We start from the raw sequence: 27709 nt of genomic DNA on the forward strand, positions 1-27709 counted from the left end.
GACATTTTTTTTTTGGTGTTAAAATAGACATGACATAAAACTTACTATTTTAACCATTTTTAAGTTTACAGTTCAGTGGTTTTAAATACATTAATAATGCTGTGCAACCATCTGTCTCTATGAATTTGACGACTCTAAGGACCTCATTTACGTGGAATCACATAGTATTTGTCCTTTTGTGACTGGCTTCTTTCACTGAGTGTAAAGTCCTCAAGGTTCATCCCTGTTGTAGCAGGTGTCCTTCCTTTTTAAGGCTGAATAATATTCCTGTGTGTGTGTATTTGACTTATCCATTCATCTGCCAGCGGATGCCGGGGTTGCTCACCTCTTCGCTATTGTGGATATAAGTGCTGTTCTGAACACGGGTGTACAAAAATCTCTCCAAGACCCTGATTTCCATTCTTTTGGGTGTCTACCCGAAGTGGAATTGCTGGTAATTCTATTTTTAATTTTTTGAGGAAGAACCACCCTACTGTTTTCCATAGCAGCTGTACCACTTTATATTTCTACCAACAGTGCACAAGGGAGCCAATTTCTGCTCATTCTTTTCTTGTTGTTTTTTTAAAACTATAGTACTCATCCTTCTCGGTGTGAGGTGGTGTCCTACTGGGGTTTTGACCTGCATTGCCCTCACGGTCAGTGACGTCAGTGACGTCGAGCATATTTTCATGTGCTTATTGGCCATGTGTTTACCTTCTTCGGAGAAATGTGCGTTCAAGTCCTTCACCCAATTTCCAGTCAGGTTGTTTGTTTTGCTGCTGAGGTTTACTTCTCTGTGTATTCCAGATATTAACCCCTTATCCAATATGTGGTTTGCAAGTATTTGTTTCCCACCTGTAGGTTGCCTTTTTACCTGTTGATAGTGCCTTTTTATGCACAAAATTGTGCAGTTTTTATGCAATCCAGTTTGTCTCTTTTTTTCTTTGGTTGCCTGTAGCCTTGGGTGTCACATCCAAGAGATCGTCATCGAATCCAGTGTCACTCAGCTCTTGACCTATGCTTTCTCCTAAGAGTGCTATAGTTTTAGGTCTTACATTTAAGGCTTTGATCCATTTTAAGTTAATTTTTGCGTTTGGTGTTTGGTAAGGGCATTGCCGTTTTTCTAAGAGAAGCCCAGCCTGGCAGGAGAGACTAGAGAAGGGAAGGACGCAGTGGAGAGAGGCGCAGGCCACAGGTGGGGACAGGGCGCCCCACTGGCAGGGAGGCAGCCACGCATGAGCTGGCCTGTGAAGGCCAGGCAGAGTTCCGGTACGGGAGCGAGGCGAGGGGCCACCGACGGGCAGCAGCCCCGGGTGACCGAGCCAGCCCTCCAGGGGACAGCCCTGTGCTCAGCTTGGCAGGCTCCCCAGGCCCAAGCTGCAAGGGGAGGGATTTGGGTTTGAGAAGGACCTGGCCGCAGGGCCATCACACGTGGCACTGAGAGGACATGGCCGATGTCTTGGTCCGTTTGGGTACAGCTCTGCACGGAGGCAGGCGACTGGCCTGCACGACCCCAGGCCGTGTCACCTCTCTGGGCTAGACCATGTCCCAAGAGTGGGGTCACTGCAGGGTGCTCGAGGCATGGAGACTTGGTGCCTGCTTGCTGCCTGTCCGGGTGGCAGTGAACGGTGGTGGGAACCTGCCATTCGGGTGATCTTTGTCCCTCTCACTGACCAGCCAAGGGAGAACTGGTCACTTGGGGCCTGAGTGTACCTCAGATTCTCAAACACAAGTTAAGGAAAACAATAATGACAACGTGGGGCACCGCTGGCGTGGCTGGCCTTGGCTTTAGGAGGGAGGGCACTGGCAGGGAGGGCCCCAGGTGCCCTGGGCGGCTGCTGGGGACCTTGGACTCCTTTCTACACCTGAGGGTCCGCCGGATCATCAGCAGGGCCCAGGGAGCAGCCACACGCTCACAGTCCAGGGTGGGGAGAGGCAAGCCTGGGTGGCACGAGAGACAGGGCCTTGTTAATGCCCTGACACTTGTTTACAAACCTCTCTTAAAACAAAAGTTCATTCAAGAAGGTACAGGAAATATGGTAAAATGCGAAGAAGGATAAAAAAACAAAACCTTGTTAATCCCACAACCTAGAACTCACTGCTGCTTGAATTCCTTCCCTGACCTCTGCTTGCACAGTGGGTACACGGCCTGTGTGTCCCCGACCCGTGGTCCAATGGGACTGTGGGGAAATGGCAAAGTTCCTCAGCCTCTTCATGCCCGAGTCTTTCCCTTCCTCTCTCCCACCAGCGCTCACTGAGTGCCCGTGGTGTGCAGGGTACAGCGCGGCTCCCAGGCCCCGAGGGACCGGGGCTTAGCACACAGGACGTGCTTGGCTCTAAGGGACACTCACAGGTGACAAGGACACTGGGGTACTGGCTGCCCCTGGCGGGCTTCCAGGCCCTGCACCGAACGCTCTACCTCTAACAGATGCTTGCGACCGGTGAGGGACAGGCTCTGTGACGTGGAGTCAAGTGCCCAGGCCACACAGCTGGGATGGGACTCATCATCCTGGAAGCACTGGGGGCACATGAAGGTTCAACCGAGGGGGAGAGGTGGCAGGAGAGGAGCTTGCAGGGCCCCTGGCTGCGGAGGCAGGTGGGTGCAGGGAGAGAACAGGCCTCAGGGCCTGCTCCAGAGCAGAACTGCTGGGCCTCGCAGGCACAGAGGCCAGGTGGGAGCATGGCTGGGGGGGGAGACGAGATGAGGCCCCTGGCTCCCGGGGTCTGTTGGCCTTGGGTCCTTCCCATCCAGGGCCTGCCATGAGGGGAGTGGGGGCATTAGAGGGGTGAACGCTGGCCGTAGCAGAATGAGGAGGCTGCCGGGGACGGCCAGGACAGAGGTTGGAGGAAGGAGGGCAAGAGTTGTGTGGGGCAGGCTGCCAGGTGGGGGCAGAGCCTGAGCTCTGGGTCTGCCCTCGTAGGGAGGGCCCTGGCTCAGCTGCTCATAGGTCATTGGGGGAGGCCTGGGAAGAGCTTGCAGGCATCCTGGGTCAGCAGGTGGCTGGCTGAGAGCTGGGCGCTGAGGTGCTGATGCCCTGCCCAGGGTGTGAGCACAGCTGTTCCTTACTGACCATCAAGGTGGGAGCAGGGCATGAAAGACATGGCCTGGGACCCCAGAGCCTGTGGACTGCCCCTTGCTTGCCTTGCCTTGGACTCAGCGACTCCCAGTGCCCTCAGATATACTCTGGCCTGGCTTGCCTCCCACACCTGGCTGCTGGCCTGCACCCCCCAGCCCCTGCTCCCCCAACTCAGCCCGCCCAGCCCGAGGCCCCCCCGCCCCCCGCCACCTCCCTTACCAGGAGCCAGGTTGCTGTCCACCCTGTGGTGCTCCAGCCTGAGGCCTCTGCCTTGCTCTGCTCCCTGCTTATCTGCTTACTGCCAGGCCTGGCCAGCCTCCTCCTGGTGAATGTCCTGCCCTGAGAGAGAGCAGGAGTGACCGAGTGCCCATGAGAGGTGGTGAGGGGGGATCACCCAGTTACCCTGGCATGGGACCCCACCGTAAACCAAGGAGGAGCCAAGCCCCCATTGATGCTGTGGCAGCTACAAGAGAGAGTGATGGAGGTGGGGGGAGGACATCACAGCAGGATCGTCGTATTGAATCCTAATGACCACCAGACCCAGAGACAGAGGCTCTGGGAGGGTGAGGTTGGCCGGGTCCAGTGGGCAGGGAGGGGCGGCAGGGCCCCGGGCTCACTCCCTCGCTCTGAAGTCCTAGTGTGGCTCTGGGCACCCTTTCCTCAAGCACCAGGCTTCAGGCACACTGGCTCGCAGGAGGGGTGGATTTGGGCACAATTCCGCAGGGTTCCGAGGAAGGGAGGGGGTTTGATTCCCTGTTCCCCAGGCTGCTTCCCAACGAGGTCCGAGGTCTCCCTTTCCCACCCGGCCTGCAGTGGGAGGAGGCTCACCCTCTTCTCTGTGTTGGCAGGTGAAGGGCGGATGCCCAAGGCAGGGGGGCCGCAGGGAGCGCCCGCGGCCCCGGGGGCTGGCCTTCCCGCCGCACTTAGCAGCACCACCCCGGCAACCGGCAGCCAGACGGCAGCGGCCTAGGCAGACGCTAGAGTGCAGCTGCCCACCGTCGGGAGGACAGGGGATGACTGCGGCATACCGGGCCCCACGGTGGCCTGCGCAGGTGGAGTGTCACTAGAGGGAGGGCCTGGCCACCTCCTCGCAACAGGCGATCGCCATGCCAGCTGGAGAAGAGGTGCTGGGGCAGGGGCTGCAGCGTGGCATGGCCTCGCCCCCGCACCCGCGCTGAGCGCTTCGAGGGCAGCAGGGCTCCTTCTGCCGGGCGCACCCGGCCCGCGTCTCAGTGTCCCCTGCTCGGTGGCGACAGGGAGAGGCGCCCCGTCCCGTGCTCTGCATCTGGGCCCGCCGCTGCCGGACCATGGGATGTCGGCAAAGCTCAGAGGAGAAAGAGGCGGCGCGGCGGTCCCGGAGAATTGACCGCCATCTGCGCTCAGAGAGCCAGCGGCAGCGCCGCGAGATCAAGCTGCTCCTGCTGGGCACCAGCAACTCAGGCAAGAGCACCATCGTGAAGCAGATGAAGATCATCCACAGCGGGGGCTTCAACCTGGAGGCCTGCAAGGAGTACAAGCCCCTCATCATCTACAACGCCATCGACTCGCTGACCCGCATCATCCGCGCTCTGGCCGCCCTCAAGATCGACTTCCACAACCCGGACCGCGCCTACGACGCCGTCCAGCTCTTCGCGCTCACGGGCCCTGCGGAGAGCAAGGGCGAGATCACACCCGAGCTGCTGGGCGTCATGCGGCGGCTGTGGGCCGACCCCGGGGCGCAGGCCTGCTTCGGCCGCTCCAGTGAGTACCACCTGGAGGACAACGCCGCCTACTACCTGAACGACCTGGAGCGCATCGCCGCGCCCGACTACATCCCCACCGTCGAGGACATTCTGCGCTCCCGGGACATGACCACGGGCATCGTGGAGAACAAGTTCACCTTCAAGGAGCTCACCTTCAAGATGGTGGATGTGGGCGGGCAGAGGTCAGAGCGCAAAAAATGGATCCACTGTTTCGAGGGCGTCACAGCCATCATCTTCTGTGTGGAGCTTAGTGGCTACGACCTGAAACTCTACGAGGACAACCAGACGGTGAGTGTGCCGGGCTTTTCCTCTGCTTGTTCCTGCCCCCGCTGGCTCCTTGGGAAGTGGGTGGGCTTGAGGGTATGGGCCGCCCAGGGCAGGAGAGGCTGTAGTCAGGAGGGGAGCCATGGTGGCTTCGGCGAGGTGCTGTCCTGGGAGCGCAGTGCGGACGGTGCTAGGTATCACGGGCACTCTAGGACCTTGGGGTAGCACCTGCTGTCAGCTCTCTCGGTGGCCACCCTAGCATGGACAGGTCCCACTCTGACCTCGGTGCCCTGACAGGCCCTCAGGGCTCTGAATACCCTCTGAGGAACCACCACACCCTCGGGCTCCACCAGGTAAGGGTGCCCTCACCCAGCTGCGACAAGGTGCTCTGAGACCCCAAGGTACCCAGGTGGCCCCCGCCTCAGTCCCATGAGCAGCCCACGCCCCGTGCCTGAAATACTCAGGGCACAGAGGGCCATCCCTCTGCTGTGTGGGGCCTGCTCCTCAGCCCCAAGAGCATGTTGCTTGGAGCCCAGGGGAGGGGCTTGGACACCTGGGTGTCAAGGAAGGCTCACTGAGGAGGAAGAAGGGGAAGCTGGGCCCTGTGAGGGGCTTTGTTTCAGGTGAGGTTGGGGTGCAGTCACGTGCATTGGGGAGTAACCTTGGAGGCTGGGAGGGAGGTTGACAGCTCTGCAGGACAAGAGTGGGGACAAGGCCCAGGCCAGGCATCCAGTTGTTGGTCTATGTAGCAATTTAGTAAATACACAAAACTTCTACCAATCCCAGGCACTGTGCTAGGTCCTGGGAACTGCAGCCACAGCCCCCCAGCCCAGGGATCTGGATCCTGGGAGTCTGGCAGCCACAGGGTTAAGAACTGTTTCTGAGGTTTAATCCCCAGGGGTTGGGTGGGTATGGGGATTCTTTCAGGCCCTCAGCCTTGGCTAAGAACCCGCTGTGTGGAGAAGGGGGCTCAAAGGCAGGTGGTGGGTGCAGGCCCCCGAGAGTGGATGCAGTGCGGGGAGGTGCCAAGGGGCAGCCAGGGTTGGTGCTGAGCCAGGGAGGGCTCCAGGAGGAGCTGCTGGGCAGGAAAGGGAGCCAGACCCCTGGCAAGGGGGGGGGGGGGCAACACGATGCAGGCTCAGCCAAGGCAAAAGGCCCAGGGCTCAAGGCACCGCAGAGTCCTTGGGTGCCCAGGAGTGGTGGTGGAGGCTGAGCAGCCAGACAGGGTGGGGGTGGCCCGGGCTGCCCCACCTGGGCTGTCCTGCAGAGGAGGTTTTGTGCCAGGCAGGAGCACTGAGCAGAGACCTGGAATCTGCCCTTAAGAGGTCTTTGATCCTAGGGGTGGGGGGCTTGGGGGCAAACAGGGGTACATAAGTAGCTGTAAGTGGTATGGGCCTGTGGGTGTCAGCGGCTTGGGGAGGCAGTGGGCTGGCAGGGGAGGGGGTGATGATGGCCAGGGGGGGGACCCACCATGCTGGGAAATGGGGGGGTCAGCCTCCAGGGTCCAAGGGACCAGGGCAATGGCAAGGAAGGGGCTTTGTCCTTCACTCAGTCTTTTTTAATGCAGGTGGTGGCTTTATTCTTTGGGTTCAGCTGGGAGTCTTAATTGAGCCTGCGGCCCCAAGAAAGGCTGTGGATGGCTGCAGGCTGTGGCCACCATGCTGGATGCCTGAGCGTTTTTCTGGATAGAGAGAGGGTCTGTGGCTTTCATCAGGTTTTCAAGGAAGTCCAGCCTCTTGGAGGAGGAGAAAGAAACAGCTGCAGGTGGTCATGGAGACAGGAAGCAGGGCTCCCCTCATCTGCCCTGTGTGCATCCAGGGGTCCCTCCAGAGCTGGGCCTGGGCTGAGGATGCTGCATGCACAGGGCAGGACAAGCCTGCAGCTCCCTGCGGGCAGGGCCTGCCTTGCTCCCAACACTGTGTGGTTTCTAGGGGTTCTAGCTCCTCTTATTCTTCTGCCTGTACCCACTTCAGTGCCATGTGTGGTTCTGGGCAGAGGGAACATCCCAGCCGACGGGCAAGGTCAGGCTCCTTGAAGAGGCATTGTTCCGAGCAGAGGGCTTGGGGCTGACCAGGCCATGATGCAAGGCCAGGGTCAGGTGTCCAGCTGAGGCCCCAGGACAGTGCCAGAGCAGATCCACCAGCCACACGGTGCTCCCGTGCTCAGCTCTCCGGGCTTCTGCCTGTTTGTCCGAAGGCTGGTGATAGCCTGGGCTCTGGGGCTTTCCTGGGGCCTAGATCGCAGGGCTGCTTCGTCTGTCATGTCCAGGGCAAGCATGGCAAGTTCCTTGAGCCCGGGGCCGGGCTCCCAGACCATCTGTTGGCAGGCTCTGCCGGCCAAGCCTGTGCCCACAGGTGCGGCAGGACGTGGGAGCGGGGGGCCCTGGGCCCTGGGATGGCCCCGTGTCTCATGGAGGGATTTGGCTATCATTTCTGCTCTCTGAACCTGTCAGCTAGGAGGCGGCCCAAGTGTCCTCAAAGATGGGCCCAAGGCCAGGCCTTCCGCCCGTGGCCCCACCGGCTCCGCCTGGCCCATCCCCCGCCTCCTCGCTGCCTCTCTCCTCTCTGCTCTGGCCTTCGTGGGCTTGTTTCACTCACACGCTCTGCTGTCTCTGGCCTTAAATGCGTGACTACCCTGTCTCTGCCTGTCCCTGTCCTTCAGGTCTCATCTCAGGTGTCCCCTCCTTGAAAGGCCTTCCCCGACCCAGCGCCAGCACACCCCTCCACTGCAGCCTGTCTGGACAGATGGGTCCCCACTCGTGTGCTAGTGAATGGCTGCCCAGGTGGGCTGGGTGGACAGACGGCTGGGCAGGCAGCCCCACGCAGGCCCTCACATCTCTAGCCTACTCCCGGCCCTGTCCCTGGGGGGGCACACAGCTGGCAGCCCTGGGCAGGGATGGCAACCCCTGGCCTGGCTGGGGTGGGGTGGGGTGGTTTCTGGAAGGCCTGTATTTGCCCCCTTGGAGGCAGCCAGGCTCTGGAGCTGCTCCGGGCATTTTCTAAAAGGAGGGGCTAGCAGCCAGGCCTGCACCCACCGCTGCCGCCACCCTGGACTCTGCAGGCCTGGGGAGGTGGTTGTTCCCCAGAAAAGGAAATTCTTCATGAGAAACTCAAGCGAGGCTGGAAATTCACTGGATTCCAAATAGTTGTGACCTTTCATGCTCTACCAGCAATATCTCAGGCTGGAAAACAAACAGGCTGCTGAGGAAAGACAATAGCCCCCGTGGTTCCTCCAGCCGGCTGGCCGCCGCGGTGGGCTGGCCGCCCAGGGGAGAGCCGGGCCAGGCGGAGAGCAGAGCCTGCCTCTGCTGGAGCCTGTAGGCTGCTCCCGCTGCCGCCGCCGCTGCCGGCCCGGCTCTTCTGTGCCCCTGCCCTCCTCCCGCCCGGCCAAGGCGAACGCACCCGTCGGGGACAGGACAGGGCTGCCCCCCATGCCTTCTTTTCAAGGGCCCTCCACTGTCCCTGGGTCCCAGCAGAGGCAAGACAGCCAAGACCCAGCCATGCTGATTTTTGCAGCAGCCAGGGGAGCCTGGGGGCCTGCCCGGTGCCGGGCTCTGGACGTGGCTCCTCAGAGCTCTTCTCTCCTGTTCGGCTCTTGAGGCCTCATCTTCTCTCTGACAGCGACTGGCTGAGCCCCCCCCCCGCCCCCCTGCCCGGCCAACAAGCCACAGCCACCACCCCCACCCCCCCCCCCCCCCCCGCCCGCTGGCATCTGCGTCAGCACGTTGCCAAGGGTAACGTCAGGATCTCTAGGCTCCTGGGCGTGGAGGGCTGTGGAGGGCTGTGGAGGGCTGTGGAGGGCTGCAGCGAGCGCAGGGCAGCACCTGGGCAGGGGGAGGCAGATTCCGGGGCGTCCGTGGGCCATGGCAACGAGCAGACGCGAGGAGCCACGCCCAGCCTTCATACTGATTCCCCGCCCTGATCCTGGAAGGATTGAATGGGTCCTCGGGCCTGCCTGGGGCCCCGTCCCCCTACACAGCCCTGGCAGGCACATGGGGGCTCCAGAGTCTGGTGGGGCCTCTACTGTCCCCGCATGGGGCCCCCTCAGAGAGCACAGGAGGCTAGAGCACAGCTCAGGGACGTGTCACCTGACCGATCCTGTGGGGCAGCGGCGGCAGCTGTGCCTGTTGTCCCAGTCATGGGTGGGGGGACAGGTGGGGGTGCCCAGGCTTAGGACAAGTCATGGTCCCTCCCTGAGCCACACCTGCTGCCTGGGGCCAAGCCAGGGCTCCCTGCCTCTGGCCCGCCTTTTGTGGGAGCGCCACTTCCTGGCAGCTCTGCCTTCCTTCTGGGCCTGTCCCGTGGCCTCTTCCAGGAGTAAAGAAAGATAGGGCTTTAAACTCAGAGACTCGGCCGCGGCCCCACTCAGGCACAGAGGCCGTGCTGGCTGGCCACCCGTCCCACCATGACAGCCCCGAGAGGCTGTGTGCCCAAGGCCCTGCCGCGGGTTCCTCGCTCAGCCGCCATCACAGGGGCTCTGCCCCCTCCCCTTTAGCGCCCCACCAGGTGGGTCCCCAACACCCTGCTGGGAACCCCCGGAAGGCACAGGGGGTGGACACTTGCCCCCCCCCCAACCTCTGCCCCCTGCAGATCTGCTAATGGATTCTGCGGCTGCTTAAGTGTAGAAGGATTCTTCAGAAAAGACATGAAAAGGCCCAGGTATAAAGCGTCAGTGTTCTCCGCGAAAACCCACAGGGAGCTCACCAGTTGCCCGTTTTCCGGCGGAGCCGTTGTGTTCCCGGCCCCGTAGAGGGCCTGTTGTGCCCCTGCTGGGTGCGTGCTCTGTGCCTGCGCTGCAGAGGCCGGATGCTGAGGTGAACCCAGCTTTCCCGACGACACAAGGAGCTCTTTGGGGGGGGGGCACACACCCAGCACGGTTGCGGTGTCATTTCTACAAACCTCATGCTGCCTGGGGACACCTGCCCCCTCCTTCAGAACCTGGCAGGGAGCAGTTCCCAGAGGTGTCCCCTGCTTTGCTTTCATGCAGGACAACTGTGGCCACAGCAAGGTGTGGTCTGGACCACAGCAAGGCTCACTGGGGGAGGCCTGGCGTCCCTGCTGCTTACCCAACAGATACCTGGCTGACATGTGTTGAGGAGCGTCCCTGGGATGATGGGTAGGACACGAGGACATGCCCTTTAGGGGGTCAAGTTCTGCAGGTGGCGGGTGCTACATAACCAGACTCCAGACTGGTTGTCACCTCTGCCCAGCCCTGGCCAGTGGCCCCTCCTCATCCTGGGAGCCTCAGCCTCCAGGGGAGCTGACCTCTGGACAGCTCCCACCACACCATGAGGCCAGGCCCAAAGCCCCGTCATCCACCCAGTCTCTATGGCATGTGCTGTGGGCACAGGACTGGCACACGGTGGTGCTTAGCAGACTAGACTGGGTGGGAAGCATGCAGGCTGGGGAAGAGCCAGAGGTCAGGGCCCTGTCTTCTGGGTGCACAGCCGCTGGGACACTCAACCCTTCTGGGGAGCCCCTGAAAGTACCAGGCCCTAAGCGGGGGGGGGCATGTGCAGTGTGCCCCAGAGGGAGGGGGCTGCTCAAAAGTGTCTTACAAACTGTGTACCCACATCCTAGCACTGCTTTGTCATTCAGCCCTAAAGGGAGCTTGCTATTTAGTGCTTTAAAAATGGCGTGGTGTCATGAAATGGCCTGTTGAAGGTGATGCATTGGATTCAGTAAGACAGGCTTTTACCTATGGTTAGCAGAGCTGGTGATCACAGAGCTGGGCCAAAGGAGGTGATCAGAACGGGCAATTGCCAGATGTGGGTGATACCCCAGCTTAGATTTGGAAGGGATCTCACATGTCCTTTAGTGTCCTAACCAGCCAGCTTTGCAAATGGGGACACTGGGGCCTAGAGATCATGTATCACGTGTCCCAGGGCTGAGTCTGGCTCTCAGGGGATGGGGAGCTGGGATCCTCCCTCGGGATTCCAGAGCATCCTGTAGGTACAGGGGTGCTCCAGGGACAGCCTTGGGGCGTGAACTGCTTTACCCCCTTGGGCTCAGGAGACGTGGGAGGCTGTCAGGGCTGGCACTGTCGGCCCTCACCCCATCAGTGGCAGGACCCCAGGCAGCCTGAGCAGAGCACCGCCCCACTCTGCCTCCTGCTTCTGACCTGGACGAGGACATAGATGCAGGAATTATGCCATCGGGACTTGGGACGGTGCGGAAAGGCGTGCCATCGACCTGGATGGAGGCCCCCGGCCTTCCCCACCCCCACCCCCACCCCCACCCCAGCACGGGTCTCCCTGAGCCTCTCCTTCCGATCTCATGATGTGCCAGGGCCACATCCAATTTGTTGCAACCTCCGCAAATCGTGGATGACCCTGAGACATCAGAGACACCCTGGACCAGAGCCAGGAGGCAGGGCCTGGCTGGCAGAGGGGCCTGGGTTCCTTGGAGCGGACAGTCCCAGGCACAGATCTGAGCTGCTCTGTAGAGGCGAAGGCACTAAGAGGGCCAGGCCATGACGTGCCTCCTGCAGCAGGTACAGCGGGCACAGGGCTCAGCTGGCCACACGCTCTCCCCAGCGGCATCCCCTTGACAGCTTAGACCAGCTCTTTCCCTCTGTGGTTGGCTGCAAGGGGGACGGTCGCACATGCACTCACAACTGGATTGCTGTCGGCCCAGACGTGCTGTCGGCACTGGTGAACGGTCCCCCCCACCACCACCTCCATATGGGCTCCAAGGTCCCTCGCTCTGTGGCCCAGCCCTTGTCCTAGCCCTAACAGGGCAAAGGCCACCTGGTCCCTACCTCAGCGGACCCTGGCCGTGAGCCCATGGCCACCACTCAGTGAGTGGCCAGTGGCGATGGGTATTCGCTCCCCCAGGGCCCTGGGCTTCATGTGAGTCCCCACGGGGTGTCTGCTCCGGTGGGTGATGGGCAAGGGCAGAGTGGAGGGAGGGTAGAGAAGGCAGCGGCCATCAGCCGTCACGCCCCCACAGCACAGCCTGATGCCTGTGTGTGGCCCCTGGCACTTGCCAACTGATACTTCAGTTCCTTGGGCTGAGACCTCCTTCCCTCTGTTCCCAGGGAGACATGCAGCCACTGAGATCATTGTCATAGCGCTTTCTTCCGTTCTGCCTTCTCTGTTGCTCTGGAAGCTTCCAAGGGCTCCCATTTCCTGTCTACCTCTGTGCTTCACTCCTTGCCCTGAGTAAGTCCTCCATCAGATGTCTGCCAAACAGAAGGACGAGGCTGGGCCCTGGCCTCGGGCCCACCTGCTGCTCAGTATGACCAGCTCCTCCGTCCCAGCTCCACACTGCATTCGGGATCCTAATTCTGCCTTTTCATTTATCCCCACCTCCTCATCCTTGTGGACCTAGCGCTGCATTGAGCACCTCAGCCACCCTTCCGTGGTGGTCACCTCCTGCTGTTTCACTAGAGGCCCCTTCCCCCCGCCCCCAGGCGCAGGCTGTCACTAAGCCCAGCTGGGACACCATCCCCATCCCTCGCCTCTTCCCCCATGACAGACTTTGCCATGTGCTTTGGCAGAATCTGCATGGGGACGTCCACAGTGTTCCTCGGATCTCTGAGCCTGGTGGTCAACCAGCTTGGGCTCAACCAGGAGGTCAACCAGCTTGGGCTCAACCAGGAGGTCAACCAGCTTGGGCTCCGGTGTGGGCCTTCCTCAGAGACAAGTTGGGGTCAGCCTCTTGCCTTAGTGCTGACAAGCCTTGAGGGAGAGGAGCAAGCAGGCACTCTCTGCACCATGCTGGCAGAGCTGGCCCCCCACCTGCCTCAGGGGGAGCCCAAAGCCAGGTGAGCCTCCCTCTCTGCACACCAGCCCGCTGGAGGGCTAGAGCTGGCTGGGACCAGCTCACAGGTGCCAGTTTTTCCATTTTTAGGAACTTTGTGAGCTGTTTGACATCATGTTGGCAGCTTAAAATCATCCAGGAGAGAGTATTCACACCGCAGAAATTGGCAGATGCTACAAATCAGCCCCCCTCCCCGCCAGCGGTTAAACAGTCAGCAACCTACTGCAGCCAGTGACCCCAAACCCTAGCCAGGAGGGCCTGCGCCAGGGCAGGCTCACTGAGAGGGGAATTACACGATTCGCCGTCTGCATCTTTTTGAAGAGCTGGGCAGTGTCCCTCTTTCTCAGACTCAGCAATTCCCCACTCTGGCCCTATGACTGCAGGTGTTATTTCTGTTCACGTTCATCCCGTTTGAGAACAGTAATTTGCCAGAGTGGCTCCACGCTCGTCCCGGGTCCCCCCCTCCCACTCTCCCCAGGCAGATTTACGAGAAGCCTTTCGGCGCAGAGAAGCCAACTCGGAGCTGGGTAGTTTTGCTTTCTCTCTGTCAGCACGTTAGCAGACTAACATGAGACCATCTGCTCAAGCTCGGGCCCGTCCTGTGTTCTTCTCCACCTGAGAGCCCTTGGGATACTCATTCAGGAAGCATTTCTTACACCCCTCCTGTGTGCAGCGAGCTCACCGTCTAGGCACAGAAATGATCATGCCCCTTCCTCCCGTGTGGTCAGATGAGATGGGCATCACGAAGCCCCTGAAGGGCTGGGGAGGCCGCGCCAGCACCCACTTGCACTGTGGCCGGCTTCAGGGCACCCCTGGGAAGCAGCTGTCGGGGTTTAGAGAAGCCGGGAGGGCCTGCTCTGCCCCAGAGACGAGCTTGCAGGAGAGAAGGGGGGCCCAGGCATCAGGGGCCTGGGTGGATTAGGGTGAAGGTGGGAGTAATGATCTGTACTCAACGTGACCTTGCAGAATCCAGCCTGGCTGGGGGGGCTGTGGGAGCAGCCAGCAAAGGCAGGACCGAGGGGCTCTTGGGGGGTGGGGTGTGAAGAGCTAGGGCCCTGGCTGCCCTACAGAAGGGGCAAGGCTCGGGGTACTGCATCCTGTCCTCAGCAGTCTGAGGTGGACATCGATGCCTGCACACCCTGGGGTGGTGGAACCGGGGTTCGCTGGGGCAGCTGCGTCTCCTGCCCTCTATGCGCTTCCCCCTGTGCCACCTGATCTGCTCTAGAGGATGCCCCTTCCGCTGACTCAGAACATCTCCATTCTGTGCTTACCAGGAGCTTCACGGTAGAACTTGCCAGCCTGCATCCCACTCGGCCACCCAGCCAGTGGGATAATTCATTTCCCCAGCACATTAGTTCTGTTCCTTGAGCACACATCAGAACAGCTCTGGGTTTTAAGACACGGATTATTATTTTAAGGGATTTCTATAATCCGGGAACTGAAAAACAACTTGTCCACTGACCAAGAACAGACTGCAGGGAGGAGACTAAGAGCAGTGGGGGCCAAGCTGACTTGGGGACCCTCAGTAACTGGCATAGATGGGGACGTTGGAGGTCTACCATCCAGGGGAGTCCCACAACGGCCCTGAACAACACCAGAAATGCTTCTGTGCTAACAGGTTGCGGGTGGGACGGCGCCTGAGAGCCCACTGGCTCTGACGGTCTAGAGTTTTTAGGGAGATTGGAGTAACAGCTGAGGGGAGGGACAGGGCTGTGGGCATCTGAGGGGGACACTGAGGATGAAGCGAAAGGCACCCCTACTCCCTGTGCATGGCTCCCGACTGGACACGTGTCCTCAGACCCAGAGAACAAGCTCTGGCTGGCCCGAGAGCCTGGGCTACAGCGCCGCCCCCCCAGTCCTGCCTTCCTCACCCCCAGTTGGCATCTCCCTGGCTCATGCACTTTCTCTAATTTCATTAATAAAACCACAGTCAGCCAAAGGCCCTGGGCTGACTGAGGCAACCTTTAGTTCTTGGATGGCTTCCCACCCCTGGGCCAGCAGGAAAGCACTGAGGGGAGCCTTCTCCTCCGTGGCTCTTTATTCAGTATTCAGTCGGGCTCCCAGGCACGCCCCCTGTGGCTCCTCTCTTAGCCTTGTCTGCCCAAGGACAGGACCCCAGGAGGCGAGAGGGAGCAGTACCTGGCCACATGTGGCCCCTGGTCCTGCGCAGCCTCCGCTTGGATGATCGGATCCAGTCTTGGCTTCCTCATCTGTAAAGTGGGACAGTCCCTCCGCTCAAGGACAAGACATAGTTTTGATGATCTCTGCCTTTACCTGTGCCTGTGCTTGGCACCCACAGGGCCTGGAACTGTGGGGCTCGTGTTCTGATGGAAGAGAGTACAGGTGTTAGGAGTTCAGCCCCGGGGCAGCTCAGCAGGACCGTGAACCTCTCCCAGCCCCCTTGGCCTCACCTATGACCCTGCCTGCTGTGGGTGACAGGGAAGGCGGTATGGGAATCAGCACAGGCCTGTAAGGAACATGGTACTCTCCTGCCATTTCATTTTCCTCTCATAAGAGATAGCCATGAGCTCCCCCTGGACTAGCACGTGGGCTGAGCCTGCACACAGCTGAGGTCCCCCAAGGCCAAGGTCAGCCCACCACAGAGCAGGCTGGGCCCCGGGGAGCTTACTGATAGCCATCCTGCCCACCTCCCCGCTTAGTCCCACACATGCCTCCCAGAGCCAGGCTGCAAGTGCCCCCCAGGATATGATATGACATCACAGAAGCATCAGGATGAGGGCGGTGCTGGACGGGCCTTTCATGGTCTGCTCTGACACTCAGACACTCTGGCTTTTTATAGCCCGGCTGACCAGGGGACCTGGCATAGGGCTCTCAGAGCAAAGGCACTGGGGCACTGCCAGGCCCGGGCCAGGACATGTTCCTCCCGGGGGCATCCCAGTCCCCCAGCTACAGTGGTACGGGGAAGGCAGGACGTCTCTTCTGGTGAGCAAGGAGCCGGTGGCGGGTGGAGGCCTGATGATCCCTCAGGGCTGTCCCACTGTGTGCGAGTCCAGCCTCTGGCACGCCCTTCTCCCAGATCTTGTCCCTGCTCCCGCCTGACACTCTGTCTGCAGGCAGAGCTCCTGGGGCTCTGTAGCCCCACAACCCAGACTGTCCTGCCTACCTGTGGCCTGGCCTGGGCATCACCCTGAGCCACCCCAAGCTCTGCCCCAACGCTGCCTATCTGGGACGATGCGCTGGCACGGGCCTACTGAAGCAGGTGCGGACAGGTAGAGGTGGTCACGGTGTTTGGGGGCCCTCGCAGGAGGCAGTGACTCCTGAGCTGCACGTCCTGAAGACCAAGGCTGTCTCCCAAGTAAAGACGAGGGCTTGAGGCCAGAAATGGGGCCCTTCCCACTTTGTCTCACCTCCCTGCCTTGCCTGTGAACAGGCTGAGAGGCTGGGGCAGAGCTGGCCAGGGCGAGCCCCAGGAGAGCACTGTCTGCTGCTGAGAACCTAGCAAGGTGTGGGGTGTGTCGATGACAGTAACCGCATCCCGGGCAGGATGAAGCCAGCCGCCACCGCCTTGGGCAAATGCAGTGACGGGCACTGGGCCAGCAACAGTCATTCCCAGGCTTGGAGATCCCTGTCCTGGCAGTGCCCGGGATCCATGGGGGTCCCACGGTCGGCAGAATTCCCTAAATCCCATCCCGACTGTGTGGCTGCACCAGCATACACGTGGGCAGTCCTTCTTGGGAGAGCCTCTGCTACGGATCAGAGTCTCCCAGGGCTGACACCCCAGAAGATTGCACTAGCCCTAGCCCCCTTCACCCCCCTGCAGATGGAGAAGCCAGGGTCAGAGCAGTAATAACCCACAGACAAAGGTTCCCCATGAAGATATCTGTTCCCCCCACCCCCGCCGCTGCCCTGTCCCCAGCTTCCCATGTCCCTGCAGGAACTGGCTGCCAGTGCTTTCAGCGGCCTTTGCTCCTGGAGGTGTGGCCCGGAGCTATGCCCAGGAGTACAGAAGCATGCTCCTTGCTGAACAGGGTCAGGCAAGGGTGTTAGGCTAGTGGGTTCCAGGGGGTCCCCCGGAGCTGAAAATACGGAGAGTTTTTTGCACTGCAGTTTCCTCCCTCGGTGACAGGGATGGTCTGCAAGCGCCGGGCCAGGCCTGTAATCTGTGTTGCCAGCTTCCAGTCTGCACGCACCTGCGTCCTGCTGTTTGCTAATTTCCCGTCAGTGACTGACAGCAGGGGGACTTGGATCAAGCTGACAAGATTTAACACAAAAACAAATAGGAAACAGTTCTCATTTCAGCCGAAGCAAAAATGGATTGAAAGAAGCCTTCCTCCCTGAGGCGGTGGGGGGAGGAGGCGGGCAGGGCCACAGCCTAGACTCCATCCAACACGGCCAGTGGCCTGCTGGGTGGCCCAGGGACCCCTGCCCTCTCTGGGCCTGCGCATGAGGCAGGGGAGCAGAACATGGGAGCTCTGGGCCCTTTCAGAGCAGATGCTTCCCACGTTGTCCTGAGAATTTGCTGCCCCGAACTAAGAGTCATTTCTCATACCTAAGCTAACTCCTCAAGTGACAGGACGCTCCCCACCCATGTCTCACTAACCCCGAGGCTCTGCTTCCCTAGGGCTGTGCCGATACTTGTGGGAGTGGGATCATTGATTCTGAGGTTCAGTGAGAGCAGAAAGCAAACCAAGCGATGTGTGTATTTGGGGTGCGGGTGTCCTGGTTGGCCCACTCAGAAACCCAGGGGGCAGCTCAGTCAGCTGGGGCCCCAGGGGTGTTGTGTGGCCTGGGCTGCCCAGGTCCAAGCCCCTTGTCCCTTGCACAGCTCCTGAGGAGTCCAGGCAGTCCACGGGGCTGGGGCACAGCATTGGCCCAGAGCTCGGATGGCTGTGTGGGCTGTGGTTGGCCACAGAAGAAATGGAAGGAGGTGAGCTGGAGTGACCACACTTGTATTGAGGTGCCCTGGTTCTCAGCCCTGTGCAAGGCACCGTGGGAGAGTCAGTGGTACGCAGGCCTCAGCCCTTCCTCCCCAGGGGTTGACATCCAGGTGGGAAGACGAGGGCAGAGGACAGAGACTAGACCCCCAGATGCAGTCATGGGGCGCTGCATGCAAACCTCTAAGCCCACGCAAACCTGAGACACCCACCACACAGACGAGGGAACTCAGGTTCTAAGAACAGGTTCCCCAGGTGGCCCAGCTCGTCCCTCTGTCACCTTCTAAGGAGGATCCTTGGCTCTCCCCTGCCGTGGGGGGGAGGGGGGTTGAGATGCTCCCACCCTTGCTATTACTTCGGGTCCCCCTAGTCCCCCTCCCTGTACACATGGGGAAGCCAGGGACCAGCAAACAGAATGGCCCACGGAGGGTGTGTGCCAAGCTGGGTGGAAGGCATCAGAGGCAGGTGGTCCAAAGCTAAACTGCTGGGTGAGGCAGGAAGTAGCTCTTCCCTGTTTCTGGCAGGTTCGGAGGGGTTTAGGCTGTTAGGACCCGAGTTTCAGCTTTACCAGCAGCCTGTTATCTTGTTTAAACAGACTTTGCTGTTTAAAGTGGCAGGCCTAGCCGGTGCTGTTACTACGAGCATTGCAATTGTCACTGGATTGGGGGGCAAGGGGATAGGCAAGCAGTGACTGACTTCTGCACAGGTTGGAACACACTCCCACCCCAGAGAAGCCCCATCTGTTGCTGGCCCAAGGCCTGCAGGGCTGAGCACTTTAAAATGGGCCTCTCCTGACCCTCCTGTCCCCTTCCCTCCTTGCCTAGGCGTGCAGCAAGCAGGACCCTGGGGCAGGAGGGACCTGGGAAAGAAAAGGAGAGGAGAAGGTGGTGGGAAGGTCAGAGGCCCCATGAAAACCCGGGACTGTCCAAGGGCACTCATGAGGTGTGCCGCCCTGAGTTGCTAATCTTTCTGTGCCACATGCTAATCTCCACTCTAGCAGGGAGTCCTGTGGCCTCAGGGCTGTTCGTCTGCAGGTGGCCCCAGAGGCTGGGGGTGGTAGAAGCAGGAACCAGGCAGGCCCACCCCACATGGCGTGGACAGGAACACACCCGTGGAGTCGGGGCCTGGGGCCTCTACACAAAACCCCCCGGGGGCTGGCCACGGGGGACGGAAATAGGAAAATAAAACCCGAGATTGCATCCACCAAGACACAGGATCAGGTAGTTCCTGATCGTTTTAAAGCCGGAAGAGCTCCCACTTATCAAACGCCTTTTCAGCTCGTTTTGCCAGATTGATCCACTGAGCGACGGAGCTGAAGTGAGAAAGGACACAGGCCAACTGTCAGCGAAAGACCAAGGAGGGAGGCCTGGTCCTGCTCTCCTCGATGGCCCCTGCTGGGAGCAGTGTGAGGCCCGCAGGCCATCTGTGGGCCAGGCCCAGGGCAGTGCACCTGTGCGGGAGGGCGGGGCAGGGGCCCTGGGCACCCGTGGCTCCTCCCACCCCACCCTGGCCCCGCACACACGGCTGCCACACCGAACGATCGCCCACAGCGTGCGCCATCTGGCCCTGCTGCCATCACCCCGCGATCGGCAGACCGCCGTGGCTGGGTGCTGGAGAGACCTGTGCCCCTGACAGACGGGGCACTGTGCTCACGGCAGATGATGAGCAATGGCAAGAACCGGGTCCGATGGTGCTTGAAGCTGTGTGGCAAATTAACAGACGGTTGAGGTCGTGCTTCAGGTGGGGGGTCAGGGAAGGCGTTGGAGAGCTGACCCTCTCTGTGGGGACCCCAGGGAAGGAACAGCACAGCGGTGGCCGCGGCCCTCAGGCAGGGAGGGGAAGGATGAGTCAGGGAGCTGGGGGAAAGCGCGGTATCATCTTCTGTGATAGAAATGACTGGAAAGGTTAGGTTTTGTTGTGGTTGGGTCTTGGGGAGAGAGCCCCAGAGCAGAAAGCCGGGAGATGGTCTGGCAAGAGATGAAGGGGGGAGCACTAGGAAGGAGAGGTGTGGACAGATTCCGGGTGCGTCTGGAGGTACCATCAATGGGACGGGATGCAGGCAGAGCCCACAGCCTGACACGGGGCCCTCTGCACGCCAGAGCCACCCGCCCCCCCAGCCTCAGCTAGGCTTGTGCCCACAGCCTGGGGCGCCTCTTCCTCTGGTGGCAGAAGTCAGCTCATTCATCAGTGCCCAGCCCAGACGTGGCCCCTCCCTCCGTGCCGCCTGCTCTCCAGCTTGGACAGTTAGTGGCATATGTGTCCTTCCCCTAGGGGGACTCCGTTCTCATAAGCCAGGACTGCTCCTTGCTCTTCTTTGTCTGTCCCTCGAGGCAGGAGTGCACACTACACTCAGTAGGAGCTTAAGATGTAGTCAAGTGACCAACTGGGGTCCAGAGAAAAGGGACTAGAAGGGCAGCCAAAGCAGCGGGCAGAGGTTGGGCCTGAATCTCAGTGCTGCACCCAGTGGTGCTCAGTGAGTGGGATGCTGGGCCTCCAGCTTCCTCACGTTATTGCCTATTGACCACATTTCTATTGTGACTCATTGCATGGTAGCCGAAAATAACTGCTGTCTCCTGGCTCGCAGGACCCGAGGCTGTCCAGTAAAGTTCAAGGGGAACCAAGGCAGCCCTCCCTGGGCCTGGCCGCACGGTGGGTGGGCAGCCCTGCTGGAGCAGATGGAGTCTGAGGGCTCCCCACCCAGGCCCCCACCCTATAGGGTTGCTTGCTGCATTGCTAAGGGATCAGCCACTGACACTTCCAGACTGTCCCACACATGCCACCCAGGGAGCCCTAAAGCCGAAAGGAGCCAGAGAGAAAAGGGGGTCAGATGCTGATCTGAGTGGACATCTGACCAAGGGTCAGAGAGCAAGGGTAGCCAGGGCCTACACCGGGGAGGCCACGAGAACAGAGTGGGATAGGAAAGCATGGAGTGGGAGGGTGGGGGTGCTGAGGAGAGGAAGCCCCTGGTGGCTGTGACCGATCGAGGGGAGGGAGGGGCATGAGCTGCTGTCCCTGTGTGTGGACAGGGCTGTGTCCATCTGTCTCGGCCTGGGCATCCTGAGGGCTTACGCACAGCTACAGGGCCAGCGCAGCTCCGTGGCCTCGAGGGCCTAGGTTTGGGGGATGGGCAGCTGACCTGGGCCTGGGCAGCAGAGGGCAGCAGGGGCTGTCCTGAGGGAGAATGCTGCTCGCCCCAGAGGCCCTGAATGCCCGGGAGGAGGGGAGGGTGAGCGACAGTGCTTTCTGGCTCACCCGTGTTGCTCTGGTGGCTCTCCTCTCTGTGCTGTCCCTGCAGATTGGCTCCAGGGACAGTCAGGGGCTCATCGATTCATTAGCCTCATTAATCCAGTTCTCCAGTGTGACAAGGCAGCGTTTAGGTTTGCGGGAGGAAGAAGTGGGAAATGCTAACCAGATTGGTCTGGACCCCGGTCATCCAGCTCTGTCCCCAGATGTGTCCCCCTTTCCTGAGGCCAATAGCTGGGGAGGGGGGGATGACCAGGCCTGGATGGCTGTGATTGTCTGGGGCTCTCCTTGGGGGGGGGGGGGGGGTTAGGCCTGGCAGCCGGGCCTAGGCAGGCCAGGCAAACCCTCTGAGCCCATTTCTACATCTGTAAAATGGGAATGTTGGGAGGATCCCCTTACAGCCTCTTTCCTGAGATGAACAGAGCTGGACATGCGGGCATCATGGTAGCCTCCACACGAGGGAAGAAGCAAGGCGCAGAGCCACCAGGGGCAGCTGTAGGGGCGAACACTGCCAGCACCTAACCTCCTCTCCCATCGGGAGGCCCCCTCCACCCAGGGGTGCTTCAGCCAGGAGCGGGTCACTGGAAGGACCTCCCCTCTTCCCTGCCCACTACCCTGTCCCGCAGGAAGAGTGGGGTCCCCTCAACTCCCAGAGACCCTCCCCTGCCTCCCGCCAACACGTAGGTAGCTATGGACAACGTTTCTCAGGCCAGCCAGCCAGGGCCAGGCCTGTGTGCCCCTGTGAAGGGACACCTGGCCCAGCTCAAGATCAGCAGCCTCCTCCTGCCATCGGTCTGTGTTGCTGTGTGAGGCTCTGAGGGTGGAGGCTTTCTCCTCAGTTGCCATGGCAACAACAGTGAGTCAGCTGAGCATCTGAGTACTCAGCTCAACAGAGGGAGGGGAGCAGCCACCCTGGGTCGCAGCTGCGATGACAAACTCAGCAGCTCAGCATTTGGGAGGACCCGAGGGGCTGCCATGCTCCTCAGCCCGGTGAGCACAGAGAGCAACTCAGAGCCCTCCTTGCCCGCTGTCTCCCTGTGGGCGGTTGGGCCATAACCACATCGGCCCTCTCGTGCGCACAGGATCACAGTGATTTCCATCCAGGCCTGGGTGAGCTGAGCACACAGGTCCTGCCCTGCAGGAGACACTCCCAATGAGGGGACACATACCGTGAGGCAGGGGAAGGGGGTGGAGAAACATGAATTCCAGCAGGCGACAGCCTTGAGCTGGGGCTGCCCGGGGAGCCCCAAGCATCCTGTCCCCGTCCCTGCAGGCGTGAGCCGACAGGCCTCCTCCACCTGCTCCCGCACTGGGCCTCTGCTGAGGAGCAGCAATGCTGCCTCTCTGTGTGGTTTTTGTCTGTGTGCCCATCCCTTTCCTCTACCATCGCCTCCCAAATGCGTCCCAAGCTCCTCGAGTTCAGGGGAGTGTGTACAGTGGCCTCCCCCTCCGGCTCAAAAGGGGAGTGGCAGAGCCTGGGAGAGCCTGCCCTGGAACACAGCCATCTGTCCCCGGGTCAGGGGCGCAGCCAGAAATCTCTAGGCTCCAACCAGGCAAGGCAAGGTGAGCTCAGCCCAGCAGCCAACGGAGACCCCAGAAAGCCCAGGCACTGCCTGCCGTCTGCGTGGGGTGTGGTGGGGTGTGGGGACAGGCAGCAGGCTGGCAGGAGATGCTTCTCCGCAGAGGTGAATGGCGAAGGGTGTCCTGGAGCCCAAGAAGGCTGCTTGACCACAGGTCCTCACTGTTGGCCATAGCTCCTCTGAAAGGAGAGCTGAGTATCCTAACGTTGACCCAAGAGCATCTCTGTGACGACAGCACAAGGCCTGTGCCCAGATGAGGCTCTGCTGGTCCTAGCATCCTTCTCGTGCCAGGACCCCACCCTGTCTCCTGCTCCTCACAGTCCCTGTCCCTCCTCCACTACCCCTAGGGATAGCCCCCAAGGCACAGTGGGAGGGGGCCTCCAGCCCAGTCTGGGGCTCTTGCTCTGCTTCTTGCCACCACCACCCTGTTCCCATGGGAGCCCTCCTGTCTTCACTCCTCCACCTGCGGGTGGACACAGGCCAGGGTCTTGTGGCTCTGAGCTCCCCTTGGACAAGCTGGAGCCCAAAAGAGAATTGAACCCTGGAAGGATGAGGACCCTCAGTGGACTGGCTGGGGAAGCAAAGGGCTTTGGGCCACCGGGCAGCCTGCAGTCTGGGCCCAGCCTAGCCTCTTGCTCCCAGAGCCTTGGGCTGGGGCACCCCATGATCAGCCTCCAGCGGCTTCCCGCAGCCACCCAGCAGGGCCACCTGAGCACCCCCAGGCCATCCTAGACTTCTCTGCAGCTTCACATGAAGAGAAACACACACATACTCCTCTCTCACCCCCAGAGACCTGCCCCCCCGCCCCCCACTTCTTTGGAGACAAAGAATCAGCTGTTTTCCTGAGTGACTGACACCACCCTTGGAGTGATTTTACTCTGCAGGCACAACCCTGTCTTTACACCAGTCCACAGCTGCAAACGCGTCTAACACAGGTCCCGCCCACCCCGTGCTTCTTCCTGCCAGGAACTCAGGGCATAGGTCTGAGGGTGGGGCGCACTCGCCCTCTTCCCGCTGGGGAAGTCTGGGGACACCAAAGCCAACTTTGCCTTAGTAGGGCTCAGGATGGGCCAGGGAAGTCTTGGAGGCTCCTCCCACCTACCAGGCCCAGAGCACAGGATCCTGTGGGGGGGAGGGGCAGTTGGCACCGCACTGAGGGTGGGCACCAGACTGCCCACTGGGACATGCCACTCACTGGGTCAGCACTCCCCCACCCCTCAGACCACACCCTGCCAGCTGACAGGCAGCCCCCAACCTTGGTGCCCCCAAGCTTCCACCATAGAGGGAGTCCATGGGGGCCGGAGGCTTGGCTGTTGGGTGAAGGGTGCCAGTTTTGATGTCCAGCCCCAAATGAAACCTCCCCTTTGGCCCATCCAGCCATGGTGCTGCCAGGCAGCCTCATTGCCCTGGTCCCGCTCTCAGCGCCCTTGGAACCTGGCACTCTGCTGCCCAAGGCCAGGCCCAGTGTCTCAGCTACGGGGTGGGCCGCATCGGGGCCGGCTCCATCCATGGTGAATGGAACTCATTCATGTGCATAGCCCAGCCTTCCAGCCCTACTTCCAGTGTGAAAAGCTGAATTCACAGTTCCCGTGAACAAACACTCCAGGCTTTTCTACAATGGACAGACTTGAGCTTTCCAGGTTATAACAAAACTGAGACCTCATCCTAGAGATGAGGAAACTGAGTCCCAGGACAGGACAGAGCCTCCCAGGGCTCTGGAGCCCCAGCTGAGCCAGTGCCAGCCCCTGGCCCCCCACTGCATCCCCTCCACCACCCCTACCAGCTTGCCTACACTGCAGCTCTGTGCCTTTGCTGATCTTTACTCCAGTGCCTTTCCCTGCCCGACCCCCCATAAGGCCCAGTAGAGATGCCCCCTCCTCCAGGAAGCCTCCCCTTTTATCTCAGTCATACCCATGATGGCCGCTCGCAGCCACGGTGCCTGGGCATGGGGACTGAGCTTTCCCTGAATGTCATGCTTTAGTCCTCAGCCACCCTGTGAGGAGACACACTAACAGACTTCATTTTACAGGTGGGGAAACTGAGGCTCGGGACAGCTAAGAGCTGGTGGCTGGCAGATCAAGGGTTCTGACCCTCGTTGGCCACTCCACAGCCACCACACCACCTCATTCATTTCATCCTACCCAGGACTGGCTCATTGAGAACAGGGCTGTTGGCTCATCTCTCCATCTCCCTTATGCTTAGAACAGCATCTCACGCAGAAGGGCCCCTGGAGAGGGTCTACCAGGAAGCTAGGGAAGCAAGGAAGGGGTGTTGAAGTGTTGGCAGGCTGGAGTTCCAAGTCACCTGGACCCCAGGGTTCAGGCTGGTGCTGGGAAGAGTTGAAACCTTGATGTCACCTGCATTTTATGTGAGGTCTAAGGCTGGAGACCCCTGTGGACTCCTGGTTGGGCCAGCTAGCCTTGCTGTGTGCTGTGACCACAGTGAGCCCTGCACCAGACCCTGGGGGGTGGGAACCTGGGGGAGAGGGAGCAGACAGGGAGATAGGATGGGTCAGTACAGAGCCTTCCCCAGCCATGCAACATATCACATGCTACCACCTCCTGGCATATCTCCCACTCAGTGAAATATACCCATCAGTACAGGGCAGGCCCCCAGTTGGCCTCCTCTGTGTTCCAAGGGTCTGGCTGATGGCATGTTCAGCATGAGTTGACATTTGCATATGGCTGCCCAAGACCTTGGAGGGTAGGCAGGTACAGGTCCCATCACCCCTGGGATGTGTGTCCACACAAGAGAAGAGGGTGTTGGGAACAGGATGGACTGGACCAGTGTCCTAGGAGGACTACAGAGCTGGGAGCTGGTATGGAAACCAAGGCAACTGGGAGTGTGCTCAGGCCTCCTGGGGGCCCCAAGGGGAGCAAGGAGCAGCATCCGCACAGCCTGCCCCTTCCTAGAACAGGACAGTGGGAGACCCATGTGATGGCAACAGGGCAGCAAGGTTGGCTGAGCACCTGCTTTGGGCCAGGCACACCTGGACAGGTGCCACGCAGCATGCCTGTGGCTCCACCCACCCTACAGCCAGATGGGGACCCAAGGCCCAAGAGGTAGGTAGAGGACCCAGGGCCCCGCAACCAATGACGAAAACAGCGAGTATGAGTCTTTGTAGGCATTTTCTCCATTTAAAGCCACCCCGCTTTGTGAGGCTGGTATCCCTGCCTCACAGATAAGGGGCCGGGGCACCGAGAAGCAAGCCTCTTGCCCAGAGTGATACAGGCTAGTGGCAGTCTGTGCAAGGCACCTCGGAGCAGGTGAGGGCCAGGAACAGGGAGTCACATGGAGGTGGGGGCTGGGGAGAAAGATGAGAACACCCAGATCATGAAGGGCCAGTGTGCCCCCCCAGGGGTGTCCAGACTTTGCCCCAAGAGCTCAGTCAAGAAATTTGGGGATGGAGAGGGTTTCAGAGCATGCCCATGCCCCTTCCCCATAGCTTGGTGGTCAGTCCAGGGGTGGTCAGTGAGTCACGACAAACAGGACCTGGGTCCTAACAACACCTGTGGTGGCCTGTGAGGAGAGAACAGGAAAGACCCTGCCCTCTGGGCACCCTGAGCTACAGGTGTCCGTCAGGAGGGGTGCAATGGATGGAGGTCTTTGTCTTGCCCGCCTGCCCACAGTTTGGTGCTGCTGGAAAGTGAGGTGTACATTACTCTGTGGGTTAGTTAGGCTACAGTAAAGAGACGCTGAAGGATCCCCAGCTCCAAAAGCAGGCCACCACCCCAAAAGCCTATTAAGTTGCAGATATGCTGCATACAAGACCCCACACTCAAAAGTTGTGGAAGCAAGCTGCGTGACCCTCGAGAAGCTGGCGCAGGCTTCGGGAGAGAGGTAGGATGGCCCATGAGGAAGGAGGGCTGGAAACTGAAATTAGAGCCCCCAAGACGGACAGTTTAGAAAGACCCAAAGCAGCCTGGTAGTCATTAGCCAGCTCCCTTACCCGTTCCCCTACCTTTCTCTAGAAACTACAGTGCCTTGGGAGGGCTGAACATTCCCCAACCCCCAGGCATGAGCAGGGGGCGGGGGGGGGGGGAGCCAGAATTCACTCAGAGAGGGACCCAAGAACCACAGCCTGGAGGACACCTGCTGGCCTCTCTCCCTCAGGCAGGCCAGTGAACTCTCAAATCAGTGGGAGTCAGACGTGCTAGAAGATGCCATGCCGGAAACGTCCAGACAGACCCCTTTGCCTGTTGTGGGGCCCATTCTGCTCATTTGCAAAGTGCAGGGACTGTCCTTGAGTGCCCATGCTTGGGTTCAAGGCTGAGTCTCTGGGAACCAGCCCTCTCCCACCCAGCCAGCACGCAAGGAAACCAAAGGCAGCCCTGCCGTGCCATAGCTCCCGGGCTTGACCATCAAATTGGGGAAACAGTGGTCACGAGGTGCTCCGCCTGGCACTCGGGGCTGTCCTGTGCGCCCCTGAAAAGCTAAGGGTGCCTCCTGTGAGGAGGCAAGCCTCACACCGCTGAGGGCAGGGCCCAGTGGCCATCGCATCTCCAGGCTGAGCAGTCACAGGAGGTGCCCTGAGGAGCCAAGTGGCCCCAGAACCTGTGGTCGGCACAGAGGTGCTGCCGGCCCCAGGAACCTGTCAGGTGCTGACTGGCTGAGCCCAGGTCTGCAGTCAGGCCTGTCTCCCTCCAGCCCATGGAGCTGCTCCTGCCCTGGGACCATGGCGTCCCACAGCAGCTCTGTGCTGGGGGTGCAGGGAGGGGGCCCCGCCACTGAGAGCTGAGAGGAGACAACAGACACCCCTGTGCCAGGGCAAGGGGCAATGAGTGGCATGGGAGAGTGCCCACTGGGCAGCAGCAGCCACAGGACAAGGCCCAACAGACCCAGGTTCTTCTCACACCAGCACCTTCATTGCTCCTTGCAGTGGTCCTGGCATTGAATGCCATGACCATCCCATTTTACAGATGAGGAAACTGAGGCCCAGAGAGGAGAAATAACTTGTCCAAGGCACATCAAAAATTGATGGAGACAGCGAATGCCAGGCCTCTGGCCCCGACCCTGTGATTGTAACCAGGGACAGGGACAGCCCTTCTGTGACCAGGAGAGCCTTCCTAGAGAATCAGAACCAAGGGGCAACATTCCCCTCACCATATGCAGGCTCCCCTTCGCACCCCAGCTCACCCTGGCTGTGGGCCTCAAAATGAAGCTGGT

The 27709-nt window shown here is 60.3% G+C and overlaps 2 protein-coding genes across 2 annotated transcripts in view; one reads left to right on the forward strand and one right to left on the reverse strand.

Moving 5' to 3' along the window:
- The window catches only part of RSPH14 (radial spoke head 14 homolog), a 76903-nt gene that overhangs the window by 28576 nt on the left and 20618 nt on the right, over positions 1 to 27709 (reverse strand). The window lies entirely within an intron of this gene.
- Positions 1 to 27709, forward strand: part of GNAZ (G protein subunit alpha z) — a 52498-nt gene that overhangs the window by 18352 nt on the left and 6437 nt on the right. The window contains exon 2 of the mRNA XM_032397575.1: positions 3905 to 5086. Within this exon, the coding sequence (XP_032253466.1) occupies positions 4364 to 5086 (723 nt within the window). The 5' untranslated portion in view covers positions 3905 to 4363. The remainder of the gene's footprint in view (positions 1 to 3904; positions 5087 to 27709) is intronic.

The sequence above is a fragment of the Phoca vitulina genome, unplaced genomic scaffold (assembly GCF_004348235.1).
Source record: "Phoca vitulina isolate PV1807 unplaced genomic scaffold, GSC_HSeal_1.0 scaffold100, whole genome shotgun sequence".
Classification (NCBI taxonomy): Eukaryota; Metazoa; Chordata; class Mammalia; order Carnivora; family Phocidae; genus Phoca; species Phoca vitulina.